The 22,309-nt window shown below is 38.6% G+C and overlaps 1 protein-coding gene across 3 annotated transcripts in view; it reads left to right on the plus strand.

The window, feature by feature from the left end:
- opn5 (opsin 5) overlaps positions 1 to 22,014 on the plus strand; it is a 72,028-nt gene extending 50,014 nt beyond the window's left edge. For all 3 annotated transcript variants that reach the window (XM_085247216.1, XM_085247218.1, XM_085247217.1), the window contains 4 exons: positions 6,582 to 6,752; positions 8,789 to 9,123; positions 9,224 to 9,459; positions 10,893 to 22,014. In XM_085247216.1, coding sequence (XP_085103342.1) covers positions 6,582 to 6,752; positions 8,789 to 9,123; positions 9,224 to 9,459; positions 10,893 to 10,959 — 809 coding nt within the window. In that variant the 3' untranslated portion in view covers positions 10,960 to 22,014. The remainder of the gene's footprint in view (positions 1 to 6,581; positions 6,753 to 8,788; positions 9,124 to 9,223; positions 9,460 to 10,892) is intronic.
- The last annotated feature ends 295 nt before the right edge of the window (positions 22,015 to 22,309 follow it).

Consider the following 22,309-nt stretch of genomic DNA (forward strand, 5'->3'; position numbering starts at 1 on the left):
ATCATTGAATGAAACAGATGAACCAGAATTGGTTTGTAAGAATGCTGCAACTTCAGTGGTATTCAACTGATTTGGCTTTCGTCCGTCAGATACACAACAAAACACTATTTTTGGTAGAGCATGCTAGCGAGCCGTCGTTATTACCGTGTTTTTTGGAAAATACAGCGCACTTAAAATCAATCCTTTGATTTTTCTGAAAATTGACAGTGCCCCTTATAATCCCGTGTGCCTTTTGTATGAATTCTGGTTGTGTTTACTGACCTTGAAACGATTTTATGTGGTACACGGTGCTCGAAAATCTGTCAAATGTTTTAGTACGACTTTGCTAAGCTACAAACCCGCACCGCTTGATGGATTGTCGGAGCATTACGGCTATCGTAGGCAGGAGCCTCGCGGAGTGATACGTACTGTGCTTCAACATAATATTACCGTATTGTGTGTGTATAACCTCTTTTTAAGTTTTGTGGATATGTTACGTGGTTATGCTGAGGATATGTCGGCCAATTTCCACTAGAAATGCCTTTTGGTTAAACTGTCAGCAAGGAATTTGCATTTGCACTGTTAAATTTTTATATAACTTTAATGCACATAAAAAACAGCTGCTTGTTTAAGTGAAAATACATTGATTTTTTTTTTTGCACTAATAAAGTTGTGGAGTTGTAAAGTATTTTGTCTAGTGTCAATTATATCGTCAGTTATATCGTTATCGCAAATTTTCAAATGTATATCGTGATAAATATTTTTGGTCATATCGCCCTGCTCTACAGTACTGTATAAGCAGGAAGGTCCCTCACTGATCACATCCAGTTTCCAAACATCATGACAGTGCAACTACTCAGCTTAAAACCTCACAACTAGGGCTGTTCGATATAACCATATATATCGGATGACGATCTGCAAACGTCTATTGTTTCATATTACGCTATCGTTTGTTTCGCGGTTTCGCAAAATAAACGACAAGAATTTTTCATCATTTTTATGGTCACTGTAGTATTAATTTCTAAAAGTTCTCTCTTTCTCTTATATTTAATATATACACTACGGACGGACAAGTGACTGCTTTTATCCCCTATCATTAGCAACAACGACGGTAAAACCATCGCATGGCTCCGTTGTCCACTTGTTTATTTTCCACATAAACCTTTCACAATAAAGCTGAAGATCCTGTTGAGATTTTTCAAAATAAACTGAATCACGTGAAAGAGTGTGCAGAGTGTTTACAGATCAGAAGCAAAAAAGAGCCGTCAGGTGCTAAAAAAATAAACCTTAGACTCAAACATTAGAACAGGCTTTTTCCCGCAGCACGCCATGTAATACATACTCACAAAGAAAATGGCGGGCGTTTCAACTGTCTAAAAATGTATAGCTTTGTGCATCAGTCAAAACACTTGACTCCAGGTACATGATGCCCAGCTGAAAACACTTCACACAAACCGAGTTGCCCGAGATTCACAGAAGTTACAGAAAATGTAAAATTTTTGTGACATATATCATTGTCGGGACGATAAATGTCTTATATTGGGATATGAGATTTTGGTCATATTGCACAGCCCTACTCATAACTATTGTGCAAAGTCACTGTGGCTAAGTATATACTTTAGTATATACAGTATATGTACAACCAAAATGCAGAAGCCCTTTTGTTCTAAACTAATTAACCATTACCTCCCAATATATTCCCCGCTCCTTTGTGCATTTTTAATTCATCTTAAAAGGAACTTTCTGTCAGTATATATACTATTTAAATATACTATCAGCAGAAGACCTCAGTGCCCTCAGAGTGTTTTTTGTTTTTGATTTGACTGTTGGCTTTTAATTACTTTCCTGTCAGCTTACACAACTATGGATCAATACATGCATAATTATTAAAATTTGGAAAATGAGTGAAAATAATTCATTATCAGACACCATTTGTGGTGATGGAGGTGATATAATTTTATTACATCACCTCCATCACCATCATATACATTCATTTAAACATCGTTACATATTTATACCTTCCATAATGCTCCATCCTCTGTGTTGTAATCTTGACTATTCCTCTTTGGTTTACTGGCTTTCTCACTAAGCCTTTTTCACTGGGCCTTACAAGGACATGCTGTGGTCTCCCTGATCATTGTAAAAACAATACACCATAAACAAAAGCTAGTACAGTTATGCTTTTGGCATTTGAAAGATAACACAATGGTCAGTATAAATATAAAACAGAAAGCTTTACATTTAGTCATATTCATAACGGAAGAAGAGTCCAGGACCAGTTTCTCTAGATTAGAGGACACATACATTAACATTATGAATAATCTCCATTATTGAAATTATTTTTTTTGCAGTGCAAGAAATAAAGATTATGAGGTCATTTAGACGTGCTTGTAATCTAGGATGGATAGTAGCATCAAAAACTGGTTGCCGTAATGAATTACAATTAAAAGATATTCAGTATATTCATGAGCAACACTTAGACCTCCCATTAATTTAATAAAGGAAAAATCATGTTATCTGGTAGTTGCCACGAGGAGTGTGATCAGAACCAGTGCACAGGGGTTTTGGGATGTCTGCTCCGAAGTCCAAGTGCAACGTCAGAGTTTTATCCCTGTCTTCACCCTGACTGTTGAGAGCCTGGCCTGAAATAATTTTGGTCTTCACTCTGCTCTGATGTAAGAGAGCAACTTTTAAATGAGCTGACCTTAATGTGGAGTGCTGGAGGGAGGACAAGAATCCTATGGATTGCATACAAAACATGAATCTTGAATTGGTTATCCCGGATGGCTGAGTATGGGAGAGCTCTGTAAAGTTTGCGATTTCCAGTTTGCATCACATTTTTTCCAAGTTTCATACAGCTTGGAGAGTAAATGGTGAGTGAAGACACTGACTTGCTACGGGGGAGTCAGTGTCTTCCATGCAAACTGAATGTGGCAGTCTGCTAAAGACTTAACCAATCACAGATTTTCACCTAATGACAGCCAGCAGCCTCCAAATACCACTCACCACCACTCACACCACCAGAATGAAAATCCCCCATTAGATACTAGAGGTTGACTGGAGGTTGTTAACCAGCTTCTAGGCTTATTTGACTGAGGTCTTAATAAATCTGGCCCTTAATCAACCGATTGTTTCATTTCAGCAGAATTTTAGAATGTAAAGCTTTGAGAGATAACTTTTGTTATTGTCCTTATGCTGTCTTACCATGCCACAGCCTTGCTGCTATATCTCTGAATAGAATAACAATTTACATATTAATCCTTTCCTTGTGACCTAGGACAGCAATGGTCAACATTACACAAACCAAAGAGCAAACAAAAATGTTATTTGTTTATGGGGGTAGAAATCATGTCATGACTGAGAAATATATGTAAGTCTTGTTAAGGCTAGAAGCAAGTGAACAGGGGTGTGGAAGTGTGTGTATAACCCCTGCTGGTTTTCAGTGATTCCAAGAGAATATTTGGGTTATCATGTCTGGAATCCCGACTAGAGATTCTTGGAACGCTGTGGCTTTTTGCCCATCCAGCTATCTAGGAAGAGGGCCCAAATCTGACACAACAGTCAGGAAGTCAGTGTGGTGTGAGCGATACAGTGGATCTTTGTGTTGAGCTCTGTAGCCCTTGTGGTGTGTGAAGGATATTTTGATCTCAAATCCCAAGACAATTATCTGTCCACCATAACCTTCACATAAACTGTCTGCATTTTACGGAAGATTCATTACAAGAATTACTCCTAATGCTAAAGTCAGTATTATCATATTTTCCTTATTGCTGTTCAGTAATGAGAAACTAAAGTGAGTTGTTACAAGAACTGTCTCATGTGTGATACAGGACATGGAGGGAAAAGTCACGTTTAACTTTTATCTCCTGTTGCTTAAACATGCAGCACTCATAACTGTTGTTAAGGCTGCAATCAAAATTATTTTCCCTTGCTGGGTATATGATGAAAAAAATATAATGGCTTTCTTTTTTTTAGTAGTATGTTAGATTGCTGTATTATAATTAAAACCCATATTAGGATGTGAGGTTAGCATATGTGGAAAAATTCAATTATCCTTCTGGGAACTTTATAATGACTGTATCTAAGCAATATTAATGCAAATATTGCTTAGGTTTGTGCAAGCTTTTTATAAAATACATAATAATAATAATGGATTGCATTTATATAGTGCTTTTCTAGACACTCAAAGCACTTTACAATTCCACTATTCATTCACTCTCACACTCTCAAATCTTAATATAAAATGAGTAACAGTAGGGTGGAGATTGAGTAAGGCTGCACTTTTTATAGCGATCTCGTATAGAAAACTATTCCGCGCTTTTATAAATGGCTCCGAACCGTAGTAAAGGGAAGTCTGGCTAATATGTCGGGTTCCGTGTCGTGCTCATAACCAAGCTCATAAACTAGCATTACTTTGTTGTCTGGGTTAACTTTGCTAGTGAGAGACAGAGAGAGGCATTGAAAGGCCGCTCCAACAGAACTTATTGTTTCGGGGAGAACTCGAACACAGTGCAGTCGAGACTTAATAGCTTACTTACAACTGGGCTATGCACAGGGCTATGCCTGTCACACCCTGCCTATTAAATTAAAAAAATTTAATAATTATTTGAACAATAATTTTAAAAAATATTTTGTCACATCATTATGCGGGCTGAAAGTAGAGGTGACATGGACCGCAAGATTGAGACACAGCCTCTTAATGCATGCTTTCTTTGGGTTTCCACCAGTGTGGAATTACCAAAAATTCCACGCCTAACATATGAAACAGGAAAAACTGCCATGTAATCCATTTATTTCAACAAAGTACTGTATTCTGAATACCACCTTTTTAAATGGTAACGGAATACAGTTACTCATGTTTTGTATTTTAAATACATAACGCCGGTACATTTATGCCGTTACTCCCTAACACTGACCGTGACTGTATCTTAATGGTAAGGCTCTGTTAAAAAAAGATTACAAAGACAGTTACAATTATTAAATTATGTAAATAAAGAATAACATATTGAATTTTAGGTTTAGGAATTGAGTCATTTAACTTTTGAGCATTTAAGCATTGCAGAAGGAATAGAGTGTCGAACATAAAGGGTTTGCCAACCTTTAGCTACAGTTCAACACCAACAAACACAGCAATGTTAAATGCATTACTTCAGAATCAGAATCAGAATCGTGTTTATTGGCCAAGTATATGTGCAGACACATACAGGGAATTTGGTTCCGGTAGATGGTGGCTCTCAAGCACAGCAATGTAAATCACACACACACACACACACACACACACACACACACACACACACACACACACACACACACACACACACACACACACACACGTGTCTATATATACACATTACACATACATACACAAAGCTATGTAAACCAACTATAAATAACAAATCTAACTTATATACATAAAATACAGAAATGAATGAGGTGGAATGAATACTACAAAATGTACATAAGCTGCAGTTGCAGTCTGGCAGTGGGAGCAGTGTGACAGGTCAACTGTTAAGAAGGGAGATGGCGAGGGGAAAGAAACTGTTCCTGTGTCGGGTGGTCCTGCAGGCTTCTGTACTGTCTGCCAGAGGGCAGCAGATCAAAAAGTCTGTGTGCAGGGTGTGAGGGGTCTGTGATGATTTTCCCTGCCCGTTTCCTGGTTCTTGAGAGGTACAGATCCTGGATGGAGGGCAGGGGGGTGCCGCTGATCCTTTCTGCTGCCCTTACAGTCCGCTGCAGTCTGCTCCTGTCCTGTTTAGTGGCTGCTCCATACCAGACTGTGATGGAGGAGCACAGGACAGACTCAATGACCGCAGTGTAGAACTGGATCAGCAGCTCCTGTGGAAGACTGTACTTCCCCAGTTGTCTCAGGAAGTACATCCTCTGCTGGGTCTTTTTGAGGATGGAGTTGATGTTGGTCTCCCACTTCAGGTCCTGGGAGATGGTTGTACCCAGGAACTTGAAGGTCTTCACAGTTGACACAGGGCTGTCTGATATGGTCAGGGGGAGCAGAGTTGAGGGATGTCTCCTGAAGTCCACTGTCATCTCTACAGTCTTAAGAGTGTTCAGCTCCAGATTGTGCTGACTGCACCAGAGTACCAGCCGCTCAACTTCTTGCCGGTATGCAGACTCATCACCATCTTGAATGAGGCCAATGACAGTGGTGTCATCTGCAAACTTTAGGAGTTTGACAGCTGAGTTCTTGGAGGTGCAGTCGTTAGTGTAGAGGGAGAACAGTAGTGGTGAGAGGACACATCCTTGAGGGGCACCAATACTACTTGCATTCAACATTGCTTCAAGCAGTTTCTTCTATCTTTTGCTCTCCTACATCCAGTCATGTTTCTGATCTGCAGCTATTTAGCTCTGTTGTGATATGTTCCACAAGGTTTTCTCCCTGAAAAAATAGAATGTATGTTTCAATATGGTACATGTTGTCTGTTTACCATTTTCAACCAAATATTTCTCTTTGTCCCATCCCACTCCAACACTACCTTCTTTTATGATCTTTGTCTTCATCCTTTTTCTCTGCCCACACACTCTCTTTTTCTGTTCCATTTCCCTTTCACTTCTCCTTCTACTCTGTCTCCTATTTTTTTTCCTCACAGTGACAGGAAAGCCCTTTTTCATTGTGTCTAGTTTATCCCACCGCTGGCTGTTTGGCTGGGAGGGATGTCGATTCTATGGCTGGGCAGGCTTCTTCTTTGGATGTGGGAGCCTCATCACAATGACTGTGGTCAGCCTGGACCGGTATCTCAAGATTTGCCATCTCCGATATGGTGCGTAACTAACAACTCAGCAAATTTTCATAAACATCAGATGTTCATATACACTTACATACTTTAAAGGGAACCAAAGTATTTTGCCAGTATCTCAGAATTAAAAATACCCTGACTGGGAGAGCAACATGGGGTTAGTATCTTGCCCAAGGATATTTGGCATGCAGACTAGGGGTAAGCCAGGAATCGAACCACCAAGCTTCCGAGCAGTGGGTGACCTGCTCTGCCGCCTGAGCTACAGCCACCCCTGTAAACATACAAAAAGACGTACAAAAAAAAAATGAACAGAAAATGAGTGGCTGTTGCTTGAATCTTATTCGACAGATTTTACCTAACCAAACAAAAGCAGATGCAACCACCAGGTACTTACTTAATTTTCCAGTATGCTTATAAATTCACCAGTATGCTTATAAATTCACCACATAACAAGACATCCATCCTTTTTTCTCCGTTTTATCTCTGTAATTTTTTTTTAGAATTGATCTTTTTCTCATACTGAGGCTGCTGGCTTGTGACTAGCTCTGAGCTTTAGCCTCTTAAAATGTAAATTTTTAGATGGTTGAGGTAATATAAGTTTCTGATTAGGTTTATTGTTGAATGTGTTTATGATGGACCCCCTGCAAATAACTGTAATAAATGCTTTCAGTCACAGTTACAATGCTAATTTCATTTAACATGTACAGATGTTGCAAACCTGGAATATGTACAGTGGTCCCTCGCTATAACACGGTTCACCTTTCGCGGCCTCGTTGTTTCGCAGATTTTTTTTGTGCAATTATGCATGTTGTTTTTGTTTGTTTGTTTTACAGCGCATGGTGTTCTGGGTACTGATTGGCTGTAGACCATTGTCAATCAATCTCGTGCTGTGTCTCCTGTACAGTACAGAATGTGTTCAGCTTGTCAAATTTACATAAATATTTTGATCGCTAGCAGTGTGTTTCTGAAGTGCTGTACTGTATGTTTGTAAGTTTTATGTCCAACAAACACAACGTCAACGAAACGTTTTTCACCGTCAAAGGCACCTGGGGTGAAAAGTGTGAACATTTCCATGCCTGTCTGAGAAAAGTGTATAAAGTGTGTAGTGAGGAATTTTACAGCCTTAAAACATCTATAATAATTGTAAAAAAATGGCTCTACTTCGCGGATTTCACTTGTCGCGGGTTATTTTTTAGAACGTAACTCCTGTGATAAACAAGGGACCACTGAATTTGTTGATTTTCATGTAAAAAAGATATGAATAGGTCTGCAGTCTAGATCCAAACCTGTGACTATAACTACGTATTTAAATGATCACAATTTAATAAAAGGAGTTATTCCTGAATCACTGGCCATTTCTTGACAAGGTTTAGATTTACCTTCACATGAGTTATAGGCCATAAATGATGCTCTAACAAAACATCTGTAAGCCTGTATTGCACAAATATCTAGGTTCATGATCTACTGTAAGTGCTCCCGTTACTTTTTAATTTCCATTCAGTTCCCACACCATTATAGTGTACATTACTATAATGGTGTGGGAACCCCCCATCATAAACATCAGATTAAGGGGGGCTCCCCATCATCTGATCCCTGCAGTGTTTTGTGAAACAAAACAGTGCAGCACTCCACTGCACTGTTTTGTGAAGGGATGGGGCTTTTAGCCTCCAGAGTATAGTATTTGTTATTAGCCTATAACCACAGCTAAGCCGTTATAACACTGTATTGTAATTCTTTTAAATTAAATTCCTTTTCAGTCATTCATAGTCAAACACAATAATACAAATGTGTAAGATCCCAGAATTAAAATATTCCACTACAGTAGTTTAATACTTTTTTTTTGTTTACTGATGTCAACAACATACCTTTTGATGTGAAGAGTCATTGACTACAGATGATTATTTTTTTTAATACTCAGTATTTTTCTAGGAATTTTTGTAAGTCTCTTACTACATCTAATGCTCTGAATCCTTTTCACTTGTGGCATAGAAAATTAGTCTGGCAGTCAAAATGTACCATTTAACCAACATTAGTCTTGGGGTTTCTTTCTCCAATCCTAGGTGCATGGCTAAAACGCCACCACGCGTTCCTGTGCCTGGCCTTTGTATGGGTGTATGCAGCCTTCTGGGCCACAATGCCCCTGGTGGGCTGGGGAAATTATGCTCCGGAGCCCTTTGGGACCTCTTGTACCCTGGACTGGTGGTTGGCTCAAGCCTCAGTGTCTGGCCAGAGCTTCGTCATGGCCATTTTGTTCTTCTGTCTTATACTCCCTGCAGGGATGATTGTCTTCTCTTATGTTATGATCATCTTCAAGGTCAAGTCATCTGCTAAAGAAATTTCACATTATGATGCACGCATCAAAAACAGCCACACCCTTGAGATGAAACTCACAAAGGTAGGTCCAACATTAGTGATCATGGAAGTGGAACAAAGAGCAAAGATTTTTGAGTGCTACTCAGTCCAAATTTATGATCAGAATATAATTTTGTGTCCAGGTGGCAATGGTGATCTGCACAGGCTTCTTGATAGCCTGGATCCCTTATGCAGTGGTGTCAGTGGTGTCAGCATTTGGTGAGCCAGACTCAGTGCCCATCCCTGTGTCTGTTGTTCCTACGTTGCTGGCCAAATCCTCCGCAATGTACAATCCCATTATCTACCAGCTTGTGGACCTGAAAATCTCAGCCTCCTGTTTTAAGGTTATGAAGAAACAAAGGCATTTTAGAAAGTCAAGGTAAAACTAGCCTTTATACATACATAAAGACATTTTCTGAAATGTTTTAGCAGTGGGAAAATTTTTCCTTGATGCTTTCTGCTAGAAAACAATCTTTAGCCCAGAACAGATCATGGTTATAGGATTTCACCCTTTCAAAAACCTCTTTTGGAGTCGAACAAAGCCTTGGCAATCAGGATTCAAAGAAAATAATCTGTGCTCAAAACTATTTCCAGAAAAGTGTTTAGCACAAAATATAGGATTAATGCTGAGGCCTTGAGATTAGTCAGCAACCCTCTGGCAACCTCCGGTCACTGGGAGAGAATGTGTATTCATTGACTGGGAGAAATCCCAGATCCCAAATCAAAGAGTATGGTGCACCTGAAATCTCCTTGCAATTGCTTTGGTGACTAGCGGATTGCTGTCAATGATAGTTTGCATGGCACATACCAGCCTGTCTGCCATGCCATGCCAGCCTGTCTGTAAAACTTAGTAACTAATCAGCAAGCAGCAGCAAGAAACTTGGAAATATGTGATGAAAACTGGAAACAAAAGACCATGAAGACCATTTACCATGAAAGTCAATGTTGGACCTTATGAAATTTGTTGGTTACAGCGGTAAGGGTACAAGCAACTATGGGCAACCTCAGCAACCTACTACTAGTGATCAAAACAATCACAGGGAGATTTTTGCAATGTATTCTGTTTTTGACCAGTTTCACGTAGTGACAGTATGGAACCGCCCCCAGTCACCTGCCAGCTGGCCACATCTGGAACATTAGATTTTTCCCTAGTAATCAGTGCTTATTAGAGGGCCAGTGACTGGTTTCTAGGCCTGAGTGACTAGGTCATAGCAATCTATTTCACAGCACTACACAGAAAAGCAACCTTTAGCAACAACTTACAGTTGGTCAGGGAATACTCATTTTTCTCTTGTGACCTGTGGTTTCTAGGTGGTCTGGTTGCCCACTGACCTCTAGGTTTGTGTGATTGGGGCCTTAGGTTTTGGAGCAACCTCTATAAGGTTAGGAATGAGTTTTATTTTAGCCACATGCTAAATAGGTACATTTCATAAAGTAGAGACGCAAGCCTTTAGGGATTGCGTCAGGAAGGGCATCTGGTGTAAAAAATCAGATCATATATGTGGAACTACCTGTTTAGCTGCCCCCCTTATGTACTTGGGGGCAGCTAAAAGAAGCTAGTTAAACTTTCAGATAATATCCCAAATCTTTTGATTATAGTTTTTATTGTTGAAACCTTTTGCATTTGGGTGTTTCAAATTGACAGAAAAGTGGACATTAACCAAACCGAAGCCAACCCTACTGGTAAACAATGACCTTAGATAGTTTAAAAGTTTTATACTTAAAGGTTTGCTTCCCAATTTTTATTTTTTGCTTGTATATTGGTGAGCTTTTTTGGTCTGACTATTCTATCATATGTTCACATCTCTGCAGGTTCTATGCCATCTCTGGCTCATTAAAAGAAACACCACCAGCCAAAGAGGTCCACATTGAAGTGTGAGACAAATGTGAAGCTACATGACTTCTTTTTACCGCTTGTATTTTGGACAGTTGGACTTGTTCCCTGTCCTATGTGCTCTACCAATCACTCTCGACATTTTCTGTCACATTATGGACTGCATACATTTGTTCCCAAGTATCACAGCTTGGTTTTGCACCCACACCGGATATCCATGTAACCCTCAGCTCCCAACTTCTTACTTGGAAAACATCTTTCCTATGTGGTGTTCTTCCCATGTGGTCACTTGAATGGTGTTGTTTTACATTGGCAGTGTGCATGTGATAAACCCACTCTTTCAGCTCCCTCCCCCCCATTATTACAGACACATTGTTTGTCAATGTTATTAGCAAACAATGCACATCTTACTGACTTACCAGCATTTTTGCTACCAGCTCTTCGCCACTGTCAACCCAAAACTTAAGATATACCTTTTTTGGTGGAGAAAAAAAAGGTAAAACTATTACAAATATTTCAAAGGTTTAATTTAAGCATATTTCAAATGCTCAACTGCAATTTAACGCTGCAACAACCTTAGCACATGTAAGTCATGTGCCAGTGTGGCCTCAAGCTCAAAGTATCTTTACTGTTGTCCTTCGTACTCTTACACGTGTGGCTTCTATACTGTAAATATATATCAAAAGCAAAAGGTACTGGATCACCTTACTTTCTATGTTTTCTTCAGCTTTTTACTACACAGAACCGGTTATGTCACTTTGATTCATAAAAGTAGTTAAACTAACATTGTTACTTTTAAAACAAAGCCAATTTATCTAATTGTAGTGAATTTTTGCAGAAACCAATCATTTAAAGTGACAACACCTAAAGTTTTTTTAGTTCTATTTTTCAATATTGTGGTAATGGGCACAGAAATAATAATAGTTAAATCAGGGACCATTTTTATTGTGTTCATTGTTGGGTGTCTTTTTTGCTAATGCAAGAAATAACAGGATTCATTAAAGAGTAATGCTGAGAATCAAATTTTAAAAAAAATCTTGTACATGTGTAATAAGTATGAAATTATAGCTCAGAGGCAATGAGCTTTATCTTAGCAGAACAACAAGTAACACTACTACTACTTGTTTAATCCAGGTACCAGTTCATAAGTCAAAGGTGATAAATTATTGTTTCTTGGGCAGTTGTGTACTAAAACCAATTGTAACATTTGTTAAAGATGTAGTTTGAGATTTCAATTAGTCAGCTTTTGATTTCTCTGTAGACTAGATTTTCAACTTTTAGACTTTTCATCTAGCCTTTTCTCCTTGACTGCATTTTTTGTACATTTGTGTTAAGCTAATTTTGTTTCTCAATTGTAGCTTCATACTTATAGATAAACGAGAGTGACATCTCTCAGTTGACTGAGAAGACGTCTAATTTAAGCATCGTGTGAGACAGTGCTATTGCTGGCAGTTAATTGGCTAGCTAGCAATTGCTTGCTTGCCATTGCTACTTATATGCTAATAGAATTGCATCCAAGCATTGGGAAGTCATTTATATCTAACTCTGTGAGTTCTAAGTCATTATCAGTGATGACCTTAGTCATGCTTGTGTATTCCTTCCCTTAGCATAGCCAAATACCTACCCAAAGAGATATAAACATGGTACCATGAATCTCCCATTAGGCCCCAGAGGGTGAAAAACTGTCAATGCGTTTTTCAAAAATTATGACTAGAAGCATGTTGCTATCAGCAATCTTCTCAACTTGGGTGTATTTGGTTTATTATTTTATGTTTCTGCACATACTTGAGGTCTCTCATTTATGAAAATGTTTATGGAATTTATGTTTAAAGGTCACATGTATGTTTCAGGATGGAATATAACCAATGGTTAGAAATGTGCTTTACTTGTTTTAGCATTAATAGCTTACACAGCTTAACTCCACAATAGCTACTTTGTTATGGGTGAAGAAATGAGACTGAAATGGTCGATTCTCCACTGGCAAACACAGGATCTCTTTGATGCTCTGAACATTCAACGGCAGAGTCACCTGGAAATGAAATAGATCGAGTGGGTGGAATCAGATCTGCTTGCATCATTAGAGTAAATCAAATTTCACTGTGCTGGCAAACAAAGATGGAGACAAAGTGGTTGATCGATTGATAATATGAGTCTTACACCTGAGGAAAGTCCTCATAATGAAGTGTTAATTATCTTTTGAGATGGGCTGAGGTATCATTTCTGATTAAATAAATCTAATAATTATGATAAATAGATTACTAATTCGCAGATTGTTGCTAAAGTCTTGCATGTCAGGCATACTTGAAGTCTGTATCTTCATATTTTGACATATTTTAACATTTGTTAATTTTTTAGAATGAAGATTATAGTTATGACTAATGACCTTTACATTTTTTGCGTTAAAAAAGTACTATAGCAGTTAGGGCTGGGCCATATTACAGGGAGTGCAGAATTATTAGGCAAGTTGTATTTTTGAGGAATAATTTTATTATTGAACAACAACCATGTTTTCAATTAACCCAAAAAACTCATTAATATCAAAGCTGAATGTTTTTGGAAGTAGTTTTTAGTTTGTTTTTACTTTTAGCTATTTTAGGGGGATATCTGTGTGTGCAGGTGACTATTACTGTGCATAATTATTAGGCAACTCAACAAAAAACAAATATATACCCATTTCAATTATTTATTTTTACCAGTGAAACCAATATAACATCTCCACATTCACAAATATACATTTCTGACATTCAAAAACAAAACAAAAACAAATCAGCGACCAATATAGCCACCTTTCTTTGCAAGGACACTCAAAAGCCTGCCATCCATGGATTCTGTCAGTGTTTTGATCTGTTCACCATCAACATTGCGTGCAGCAGCAACCACAGCCTCCCAGACACTGTTCAGAGAGGTGTACTGTTTTCCCTCCTTGTAAATTTGATGATGGACCACAGGTTCTTAATGGGGTTCAGATCAGGTGAAAAAGGAGGCCATGTCATTAGTTTTTCTTCTTTTATACCCTTTCTTGCCAGGCACGCTGTGGAGTACTTGGACGCGTGTGATGGAGCATTGTCCTGTATGAAAATCATGTTTTTCTTGAAGGATGCAGACTTCTTCCTGTACCACTGCTTGAAGAAGGTGTCTTCCAGAAACTGGCAGTAGGACTGGGAGTTGAGCTTGACTCCATCCTCAACCCGAAAAGGCCTCACAAGCTCATCTTTGATGATACCAGCCCAAACCAGTACTCCACCTCCACCTTGCTGGCGTCTGAGTCGGACTGGAGCTCTCTGCCCTTTACCAATCCAGCCACGGGCCCATCCATCTGGCCCATCAAGACTCACTCTCATTTCATCAGTCCATAAAACCTTAGAAAAATCAGTCTTGAGATATTTCTTGGCCCAGTCTTGACGTTTCAGCTTGTGTGTCTTGTTCAGTGGTGGTCGTCTTTCAGCCTTTCTTACCTTGGCCATGTCTCTGAGTATTGCACACCTTGTGCTTTTGGGCACTCCAGTGATGTTGCAGCTCTGAAATATGGCCAAACTGGTGGCAAGTGGCATCTTGGCAGCTGCACGCTTGACTTTTCTCAGTTCATGGGCAGTTATTTTGCGCCTTGGTTTTTCCACACGCTTCTTGCGACCCTGTTGACTATTTTGAATGAAACGCTTGATTGTTCGATGATCACGCTTCAGAAGCTTTGCAATTTTGAGACTGCTGCATCCCTCTGCAAGATATCTCACTATTTTTGACTTTTCTGAGCCTGTCAAGTCCTTCTTTTGACCCATTTTGCCAAAGGAAAGGACGTTACTTAATAATTATGCACACCTGATATAGGGTGTTGATGTCATTAGACCACACCCCTTCTCATTACAGAGATGCACATCACCTAATATGCTTAATTGGCTTTCGAGCCTATACAGCTTGGAGTAAGACAACATGCATGAAGAGGATGATGTGGACAAAATACTCATTTGCCTAATAATTCTGCACTCCCTGTATACCGTTCACGGTAATACCGGTACAATGTTAGGCAACGATAAGAAAATAAAATATCGCGATAGAATATGGGTAAAAGGCGCATGCGCAGTGCTTTTGTTTTCATACACATGGCTGAAAAAGCATGGCGGAAACGGAGAATAAGAAGGGAGAAAGCGGATCGTTGAGTGAAACGGATGAATCAGAAGTGGTTTGTAAAAATGGTGCAACTTCAGTGGTGTGGAACTGGTTTGGTGTTTGTCCGTCAAATACACACCTAAGCACTTTGTTTTTTGTAGAACATGCAAGCGGGCAGTCGTTATTGCCGTATTTGTCGGACTAAGGTGCTTGTAAATCTGGGAGTAATCTGGGTCCTAAACTCCGTCAAACGAACACTGCAGCATCACTGAGAGTTAAAAACTGTCTAAATTCTTTCATCTTTAATAAAACGATCAGCATTGCTGCTTTACCAGACGTAACTATGAAGTTTAACATCCAGGCATCCATGAAAACAGAATTTATTACATTTAACAGAGTTAGAAGTTAGCAGGAAGTTATCAGAAGTTAGCTCGCTAGTTTTGCTAGTTACCTAAGCATGATATAGCATGTTCTGACTGAGAGATTTCTGAAAAAATTCAAACGTACAGCTCTGCTATCACTTCCAACATAAATGAAGACAGGAAACTAAACAGCAGTGACATTTGTAAGGTTACTGAAGTTGGGCTAGCTGGTATATAATGATGTGCTACGTGATCGCTAGCGACACAGCTATGTTAGCATAACATAAACAGTGAAGCTGGAGGATGAACGCTCACTTTTCCACTCGATAAAAGTTAACGTGAAGGTTCCTGATAGTTAGAGACAAATGCAATCGCATGGCAGGATGCTGTAAACGGACCAAACTTCAGTCAGGAATCAATGGTACAGAAGTGGAGGAAGCAAGAAGAATGAGTTGAATTAAGTTTGATTTATCTGACTGCTTTGTTCCGCTTAATGTGTCTTATAATCCTGTGCACTTTATGGTCCGAAAAATATGTATTTGACTTTTTTATTTGGCACACTGCAGTTTAATGTTGCAAAGCACCTGTTTTTAACTTCAGTGGATATTATACATGGTTATGCTCAGGATATGTCAGCCCATTTCTACTGGAAATGTTTTTTGGTTAAACTTTCAGCAAAGAATTTGCATTTGCACTGTTAAATTTTTATATAGGTTTAATGCACATAAAAAACAGCTGCTTGTTTAAGTGAAAATAAATGGATGGGCTTTTTTTTGCGCTAGTAATGTTGTGGAGTTGTATTTTGTCTCGCATCAATTATATTGTCAGTTATATCGTTATCGCAAATTTTCAAATCTATATCGTGATAAATATTTTTGGCCATATCGCTCTGCTCTACTAGCAGTTTTGAAAAGGACTTGTCTTGGCTTATTTACATTGACATGTTACAAAATGGCATTTACTATTTTGTTGTTTTTACCTTTAATGTATGACTTTAAGAGCTAATTATGTATGTCTCTTATCGTGGTTAATGTAGCAGATTCCTGAGCAAAATAGCAAAAAAAAAAAAAAAAGTTATAGATCAGTTGCTGGATTCTGGAACCTCGCTTTGACTTATAGGTACCTTTTAGTTTTTAGGGCTTTAATTTAACAGATCACCAAAAGTTGGATTGTGGTAAAAATAAATAAATAAAAATGTTTATTAAAGCAAAAATGTCTTACATCAAAAATAAAGGGATGCGGGTGGTATGGGACACCATGCAGAGACTCAGCAGCCACTTTCTCTTCCAGTCTAGAATTAAATGCACATAGTGTTTTTAACGCTGGTTTCTTGCTTTGAGAAACTTACATTCTTGGATTCATTTTCTGTGTTTCCTCTTTAGCCACATAAATGTTATTTACCTTACATTGCAAGATGTAATGTGGAGTTTTCCTTTATAGAACAGCTTTATCTTTAAAGCTACTGATTCTAAATGTATGTATTTTAATAAGGTTTTAAAATTTGCTAAAGAGATTTTAAAGAAATTTATTTTTACTCAATAGAATTTGAAGAAATAAGCTGCTCTGACTTAATGTTCGAAACATCTGTGTATTCTATCAACACAATAGTCAATCATCTGAAGTTGAACTAGAGCTGGGCCATATTTCAGTGTAAAAGCCAATTTTACCACAAGATTTTGCAGTTTGTGAGGTGAGTCAAAGCAAGTTGTTAAGACATATTATTTAGAATGGGCTAGGAAAAGTCAAAGCCCCTCAATGAACTGGGAGAAGAATTAAAAAGAAACATGTAAAGTTAAAAGAACAGCCGCACACGTCCGTTGGTGGTAAACATTTTTGTCAGAATTTGCAGATGATGGTTACAAAAATGACCTTTAAAGGTGGTTAGTTTCACCCATAACCAATATGCTGGTCACGTTTAGGAGCTAAAAAAAAACGATCACAAGTTCACTTAACCTTTGGTCAAATTGTGTCACTTCAGCAAAGGAAAAAAATCAATTTTAACATGGATTTATAAATGTTTAAATGCAGTTTTATAAAATATGTAAAACTGAGCCGGTTTGTTTTTTAACAGGCAGAGATGACTTTGACTGTATAAGACACTTCTGAAAGCACTGGGTTTTTTATGTGTGTGTACATGTTTACTGTTGTTCAAGTGACATACAGGAAGTGCAGAATTATTAGGCAAGTTATATTTTTGAGGAATAATTTTATTATTGAACAACAACCATGTTCTCAACGAACCCAAAAAACTCATAAATATCAAAGCTGAATGTTTTTGGAAGTAGTTTTTAGTTTGTTTTTACTTTTAGCTATTTTAGGGGGATATCTCTGTGTGCAGGTGACTATTACTGTGCATAATTATTAGGCAACTTAACAAAAAACAAATATATACCCATTTCAATTATTTATTTTTACCAGTAAAACCAATATAACATCTCCACATTCACAAATATACATTTCTGACATTCAAAAACAAAACAAAAACAAATCAGCGACCAATATAGCCACCTTTCTTTGCAAGGACACTCAAAAGCCTGCCATCCATGGATTCTGTCAGTGTTTTGATCTGTTCACCATCAACATTGCGTGCAGCAGTAACCACAGCCCACTGTTCAGAGAGGTGTACTGTTTTCCCTCCTTGTAAATCTCACATTTAATGATGGACCACAGGTTCTCAATGGGGTTCAGATCAGGTGAACAAGGTGGCCATGTCATTAGTTTTTCTTCTTTTATACCCTTTCTTGCCAGGCACGCTGTGGAGTACTTGGACGCGTGTGATGGAGCATTGTCCTGCATGAAAATCATGTTTTTCTTGAAGGATGCAGACTTCTTCCTGTACCACTGCTTGAAGAAGGTGTCTTCCAGAAACTGGCAGTAGGACTGGGAGTTGAGCTTGACTCCATCCTCAACCCGAAAAGGCCTCACAAGCTCATCTTTGATGATACCAGCCCAAACCAGTACTCCACCTCCACCTTGCTGGCGTCTGAGTCGGACTGGAGCTCTCTGCCCTTTACCAATCCAGCCACGGGCCCATCCATCTGGCCCATCAAGACTCACTCTCATTTCATCAGTCCATAAAACCTTAGAAAAATCAGTCTTGAGATATTTCTTGGCCCAGTCTTGACGTTTCAGCTTGTGTGTCTTGTTCAGTGGTGGTCGTCTTTCAGCCTTTCTTACCTTGGCCATGTCTCTGAGTATTGCACACCTTGTGCTTTTGGGCACTCCAGTGATGTTGCAGCTCTGAAATATGGCCAAACTGGTGGCAAGTGGCATCTTGGCAGCTGCACGCTTGACTTTTCTCAGTTCATGGGCAGTTATTTTGCACCTTGGTTTTTCCACACACTTCTTGCGACCCTGTTGACTATTTTGAATGAAACGCTTGATTGTTCGATGATCACGCTTCAGAAGCTTTGCAATTTTGAGACTGCTGCATCCCTCTGCAAGATATCTCACTATTTTTGACTTTTCCGAGCCTGTCAAGTCCTTCTTTTGACCCATTTTGCCAAAGGAAAGGAAGTTGCCTAATAATTATGCACACCTGATATAGGGTGTTGATGTCATTAGACCACACCCCTTCTCATTACAGAGATGCACATCACCTAATATGCTTAATTGGTAGTAGGCTTTCGAGCCTATACAGCTTGGAGTAAGACAACATGCATGAAGAGGATGATGTGGACAAAATACTCATTTGCCTAATAATTCTGCACCCCCTGTATTTGACCCTTTTGTTTCACAATGTTCAGTCCAATGTTGTGCTCAACAAAAACACGCCAGTGTCAATCACAGTTAGCTTCTCTACAAGTCATCTAAATATGGCACATGTAGAGCTAGAAAGCTGAAAGCCAATAAATGAGGTTTACCACTCACAGAATGTACCTATTTTATTACTTTTTTTCTTTTTAATCAAGTCTTTATAACTAGACCATTTTTAAGTTCAGAACACAGAGAAAACTAGTATAATTAAGCCAGTCGGCAACAATTTTACAGTTTGAGCAACCCAATCCGGTCAAATCCAATCAAGGCGTTCTTTTATACGATTGGATGTAGGGGACTGCATTGTATTTTTGTATTTTAATGTATTTTTATATTGTGCATAACCAGCTGCACTTTACAATATATATTCTTGATAAAATCTTCACAGAGGTATTCAAAACGTGGTGTATATTGCAGGCTGTTGTATTAGATTACCTTTGGTTCTCCTTTGTTCTCAGTTTCCTTGGTAGGTTTTTAGCTCCCTACCTGCATCTATAAATGCTTGTTGACGTATTTATGAATTATTTGACTTATAGTGTACATATTACATTGGCTTAAATTTATTTAAATACTTTTGAGAGAACTGTTCTATTTCTTCATTCCTCTTTTTGTTTTTGAAAAGATGTTGTGATTTCAGTTGTGTCTGCATGGGTGAGTTTTCTTTAAGAGTCAGGAATGATCCAGCTGATGATTATGCACAGAGAAAAATTCGAACACAGGTTGTCATCTGGTTGCCCCTCAGTTCATGTGTAAAATCTTTCGCATCCATTACGAAGTTTGCAAATGAATTATTTGAAATCCTGAATGCCTGGCCTGTCGGATAATGATGACTGTATTGGTGTCTTGTTTGGCTTAGAGATAAATCTCAGGTATTGGCTGTTAGTTGTTTTAGTGTTTTGCTAGACTTTTCAGAATGAGGTCAAAATGTGTAAATTGTATTGCAGAAAGAACAGGGAATTTGAAACGTTTGAATGTTTGTAATGCAGTTTATTGGCATACAGTAAAATATAGATGTAATGTGGTTTTGAGCAAGTAACAGAACTAAAACTACATTAAAAAGTCAAAACAACATTAAATCAATTGATAAAGATGAAAAACGGTTATCAGTATTACTACTACTACTAATAATGATAATACCAGAGCAAAATATTTAGAAATTGAGATATTTTTGGCAGTAATGAGACACCATACATAAGGCACATGTGGTTATTTTGTTTGTGTGGTTTGACTACCTTCAAAACTCTACAGTGGGAAAGATTACCTTTATCTTATGCCAATGTCAGTAGAATTTGTAGGTTTACTATATTCATTTTTAGTCTAACTTAAATTTAAAAGCCCAACTTAAATTATTTTTATTTATTTTATTTTTCTGTCTCAAATTGTGATTCTAATGATTCATTTCAAAAGCTCTTTAAGGTGTCAGTCACACAGACCTACAGTATAGATCATTTGGCAACCATATGGCAACCTGGGGTTCAGATGTAGATTTCACAGCGACAGTGAGCAACCTCTTGCAACTGGTTGGCAAATACTTATTTTTCTCTTGTGCAGTTTCCAACTGGTCTCTAGGTCTGTTAGTCTAATACAAACACTGTATGCACATGACACTGTGTCCTCCAAAGAAAATCAAACGTGATATAAAATGTTGCTTTTATATACATTTCTATGTCTTGTCAAAAGGCTCACATATAGTGCCCAAAAAGTTGATTCCATTGATCTGAACATCAGTGGAAGAAATGTTTCAGTCATTGTGCAAATGTACTGTTTATAAGGTTGGGAAAACCTGCAGTCAGCTGAGACTGAAGAAGTCACTTGGATGAGTGACGAAACGTTTCTCCCACTGTAAACGATGTCCAGATGAACAGAATCAACTTTTGGAAATTTCCGTACCTGGATGATTGAGCATGCATCAAGACTAGGGATGGGTCTTGCCATTATGGCACCGGTTCTGACATAAACGGTAGTAACCAGACCGAAAAGCAGTGCACATTTCGGTGCTTTATTTCGGTGTTTTTTTTTCCTGAGATGTCACACACTTTGGATTCTAGCCAATCATTTTACCTTTGTGAGCGTAGTAGGCGGGCCCCGGTTCGTACGTTCTTTTAGAGCAGAGCTACAGATTAAAAATGCCCAAAGCGAAGCGGTCAAAAGTCTGGCTGTACTTCACAGCAAAAGATGCAAACTCAGCAGCCTGCAACAAGTGCTTTAAGCTGATACTGTGCAAAGGAGGTAACACCTGCGCCGTATTTGATGACTTGCTGCGAGACCGAGCACCGAGCACATCTACTGCGGGTCGGTTGCCTGTTATCGACCCGGAGTTAGCAACATCCCCCAAAAACCTGAAGATTAGAGTCCTGGCCCCTAGCCTGCCCTGGATGATGATGGCATGGCATGTTTTTGGACAAAGTTGGTGTTTTTTCCCATTGTTTAAGCACTGCTTCCAGCCAAGAGTGATGCCATAAATCCCCTATAGCTGCAGAAAAGGCTAACATTGTTATCTTTTTACAAGAAACAGCTGAACATGAGAGGTTTTTGGACCAATTTTGTGTTCTCCATTCTTTAAGCACCGGTTCAAGCACCGGTTCGAGCACCGTTTAAGCACCAGCACCGGTTCAAAAGTACCAGTTTGGTATTGGTATCGGATAAAACCTAAACGATACCCATCCCTAATCAAGACTCACATGTAGTGATGAGACTGTATAACAAATGTGTGTCGATAGTTCTGTGCCATTCCAGTGAGTAACAATTGTGTGTTTCAAGTGTATTGCACACTGAGTACCTTGTTTTGATTACCTGTTATATATTGCAATCATGCAGTAACTTGCAACTCTCTTGTGTTATGTGATTTCTTGAAAGATGGTGCAAATAAAGGTGGAACAGTGTATTGTGATGAAAATGTTTTTTTCCCCTCACTGTGTATATCTTTCAGCACTGCTCCCTCAGTCAAATACATTCTCTCTGCTTTGAGCGTTGACTAATGTGTGTTGAATTGTTACATTTAACAAATGACCTGCTTTGCATTCTGAAGATGCGAGAAGTTTCAGATGAACAGAGTAGATGATTTCAGTTTTCCAATATCTATGAGCAGCTATCAAATCCAAGTTCAGCTCTTTAAACGATATCCAGATCTCATGAAATATTGAGGGAACATTTGGCTATGAAACTCCTTTTTA

This window comes from Mchenga conophoros, linkage group LG15, assembly GCF_057382185.1.
Source record: "Mchenga conophoros isolate Kocher_MC1m ecotype Shallow Benthic linkage group LG15, M_conophoros_male_GT1.1, whole genome shotgun sequence".
NCBI classification, from domain to species: domain Eukaryota; kingdom Metazoa; phylum Chordata; class Actinopteri; order Cichliformes; family Cichlidae; genus Mchenga; species Mchenga conophoros.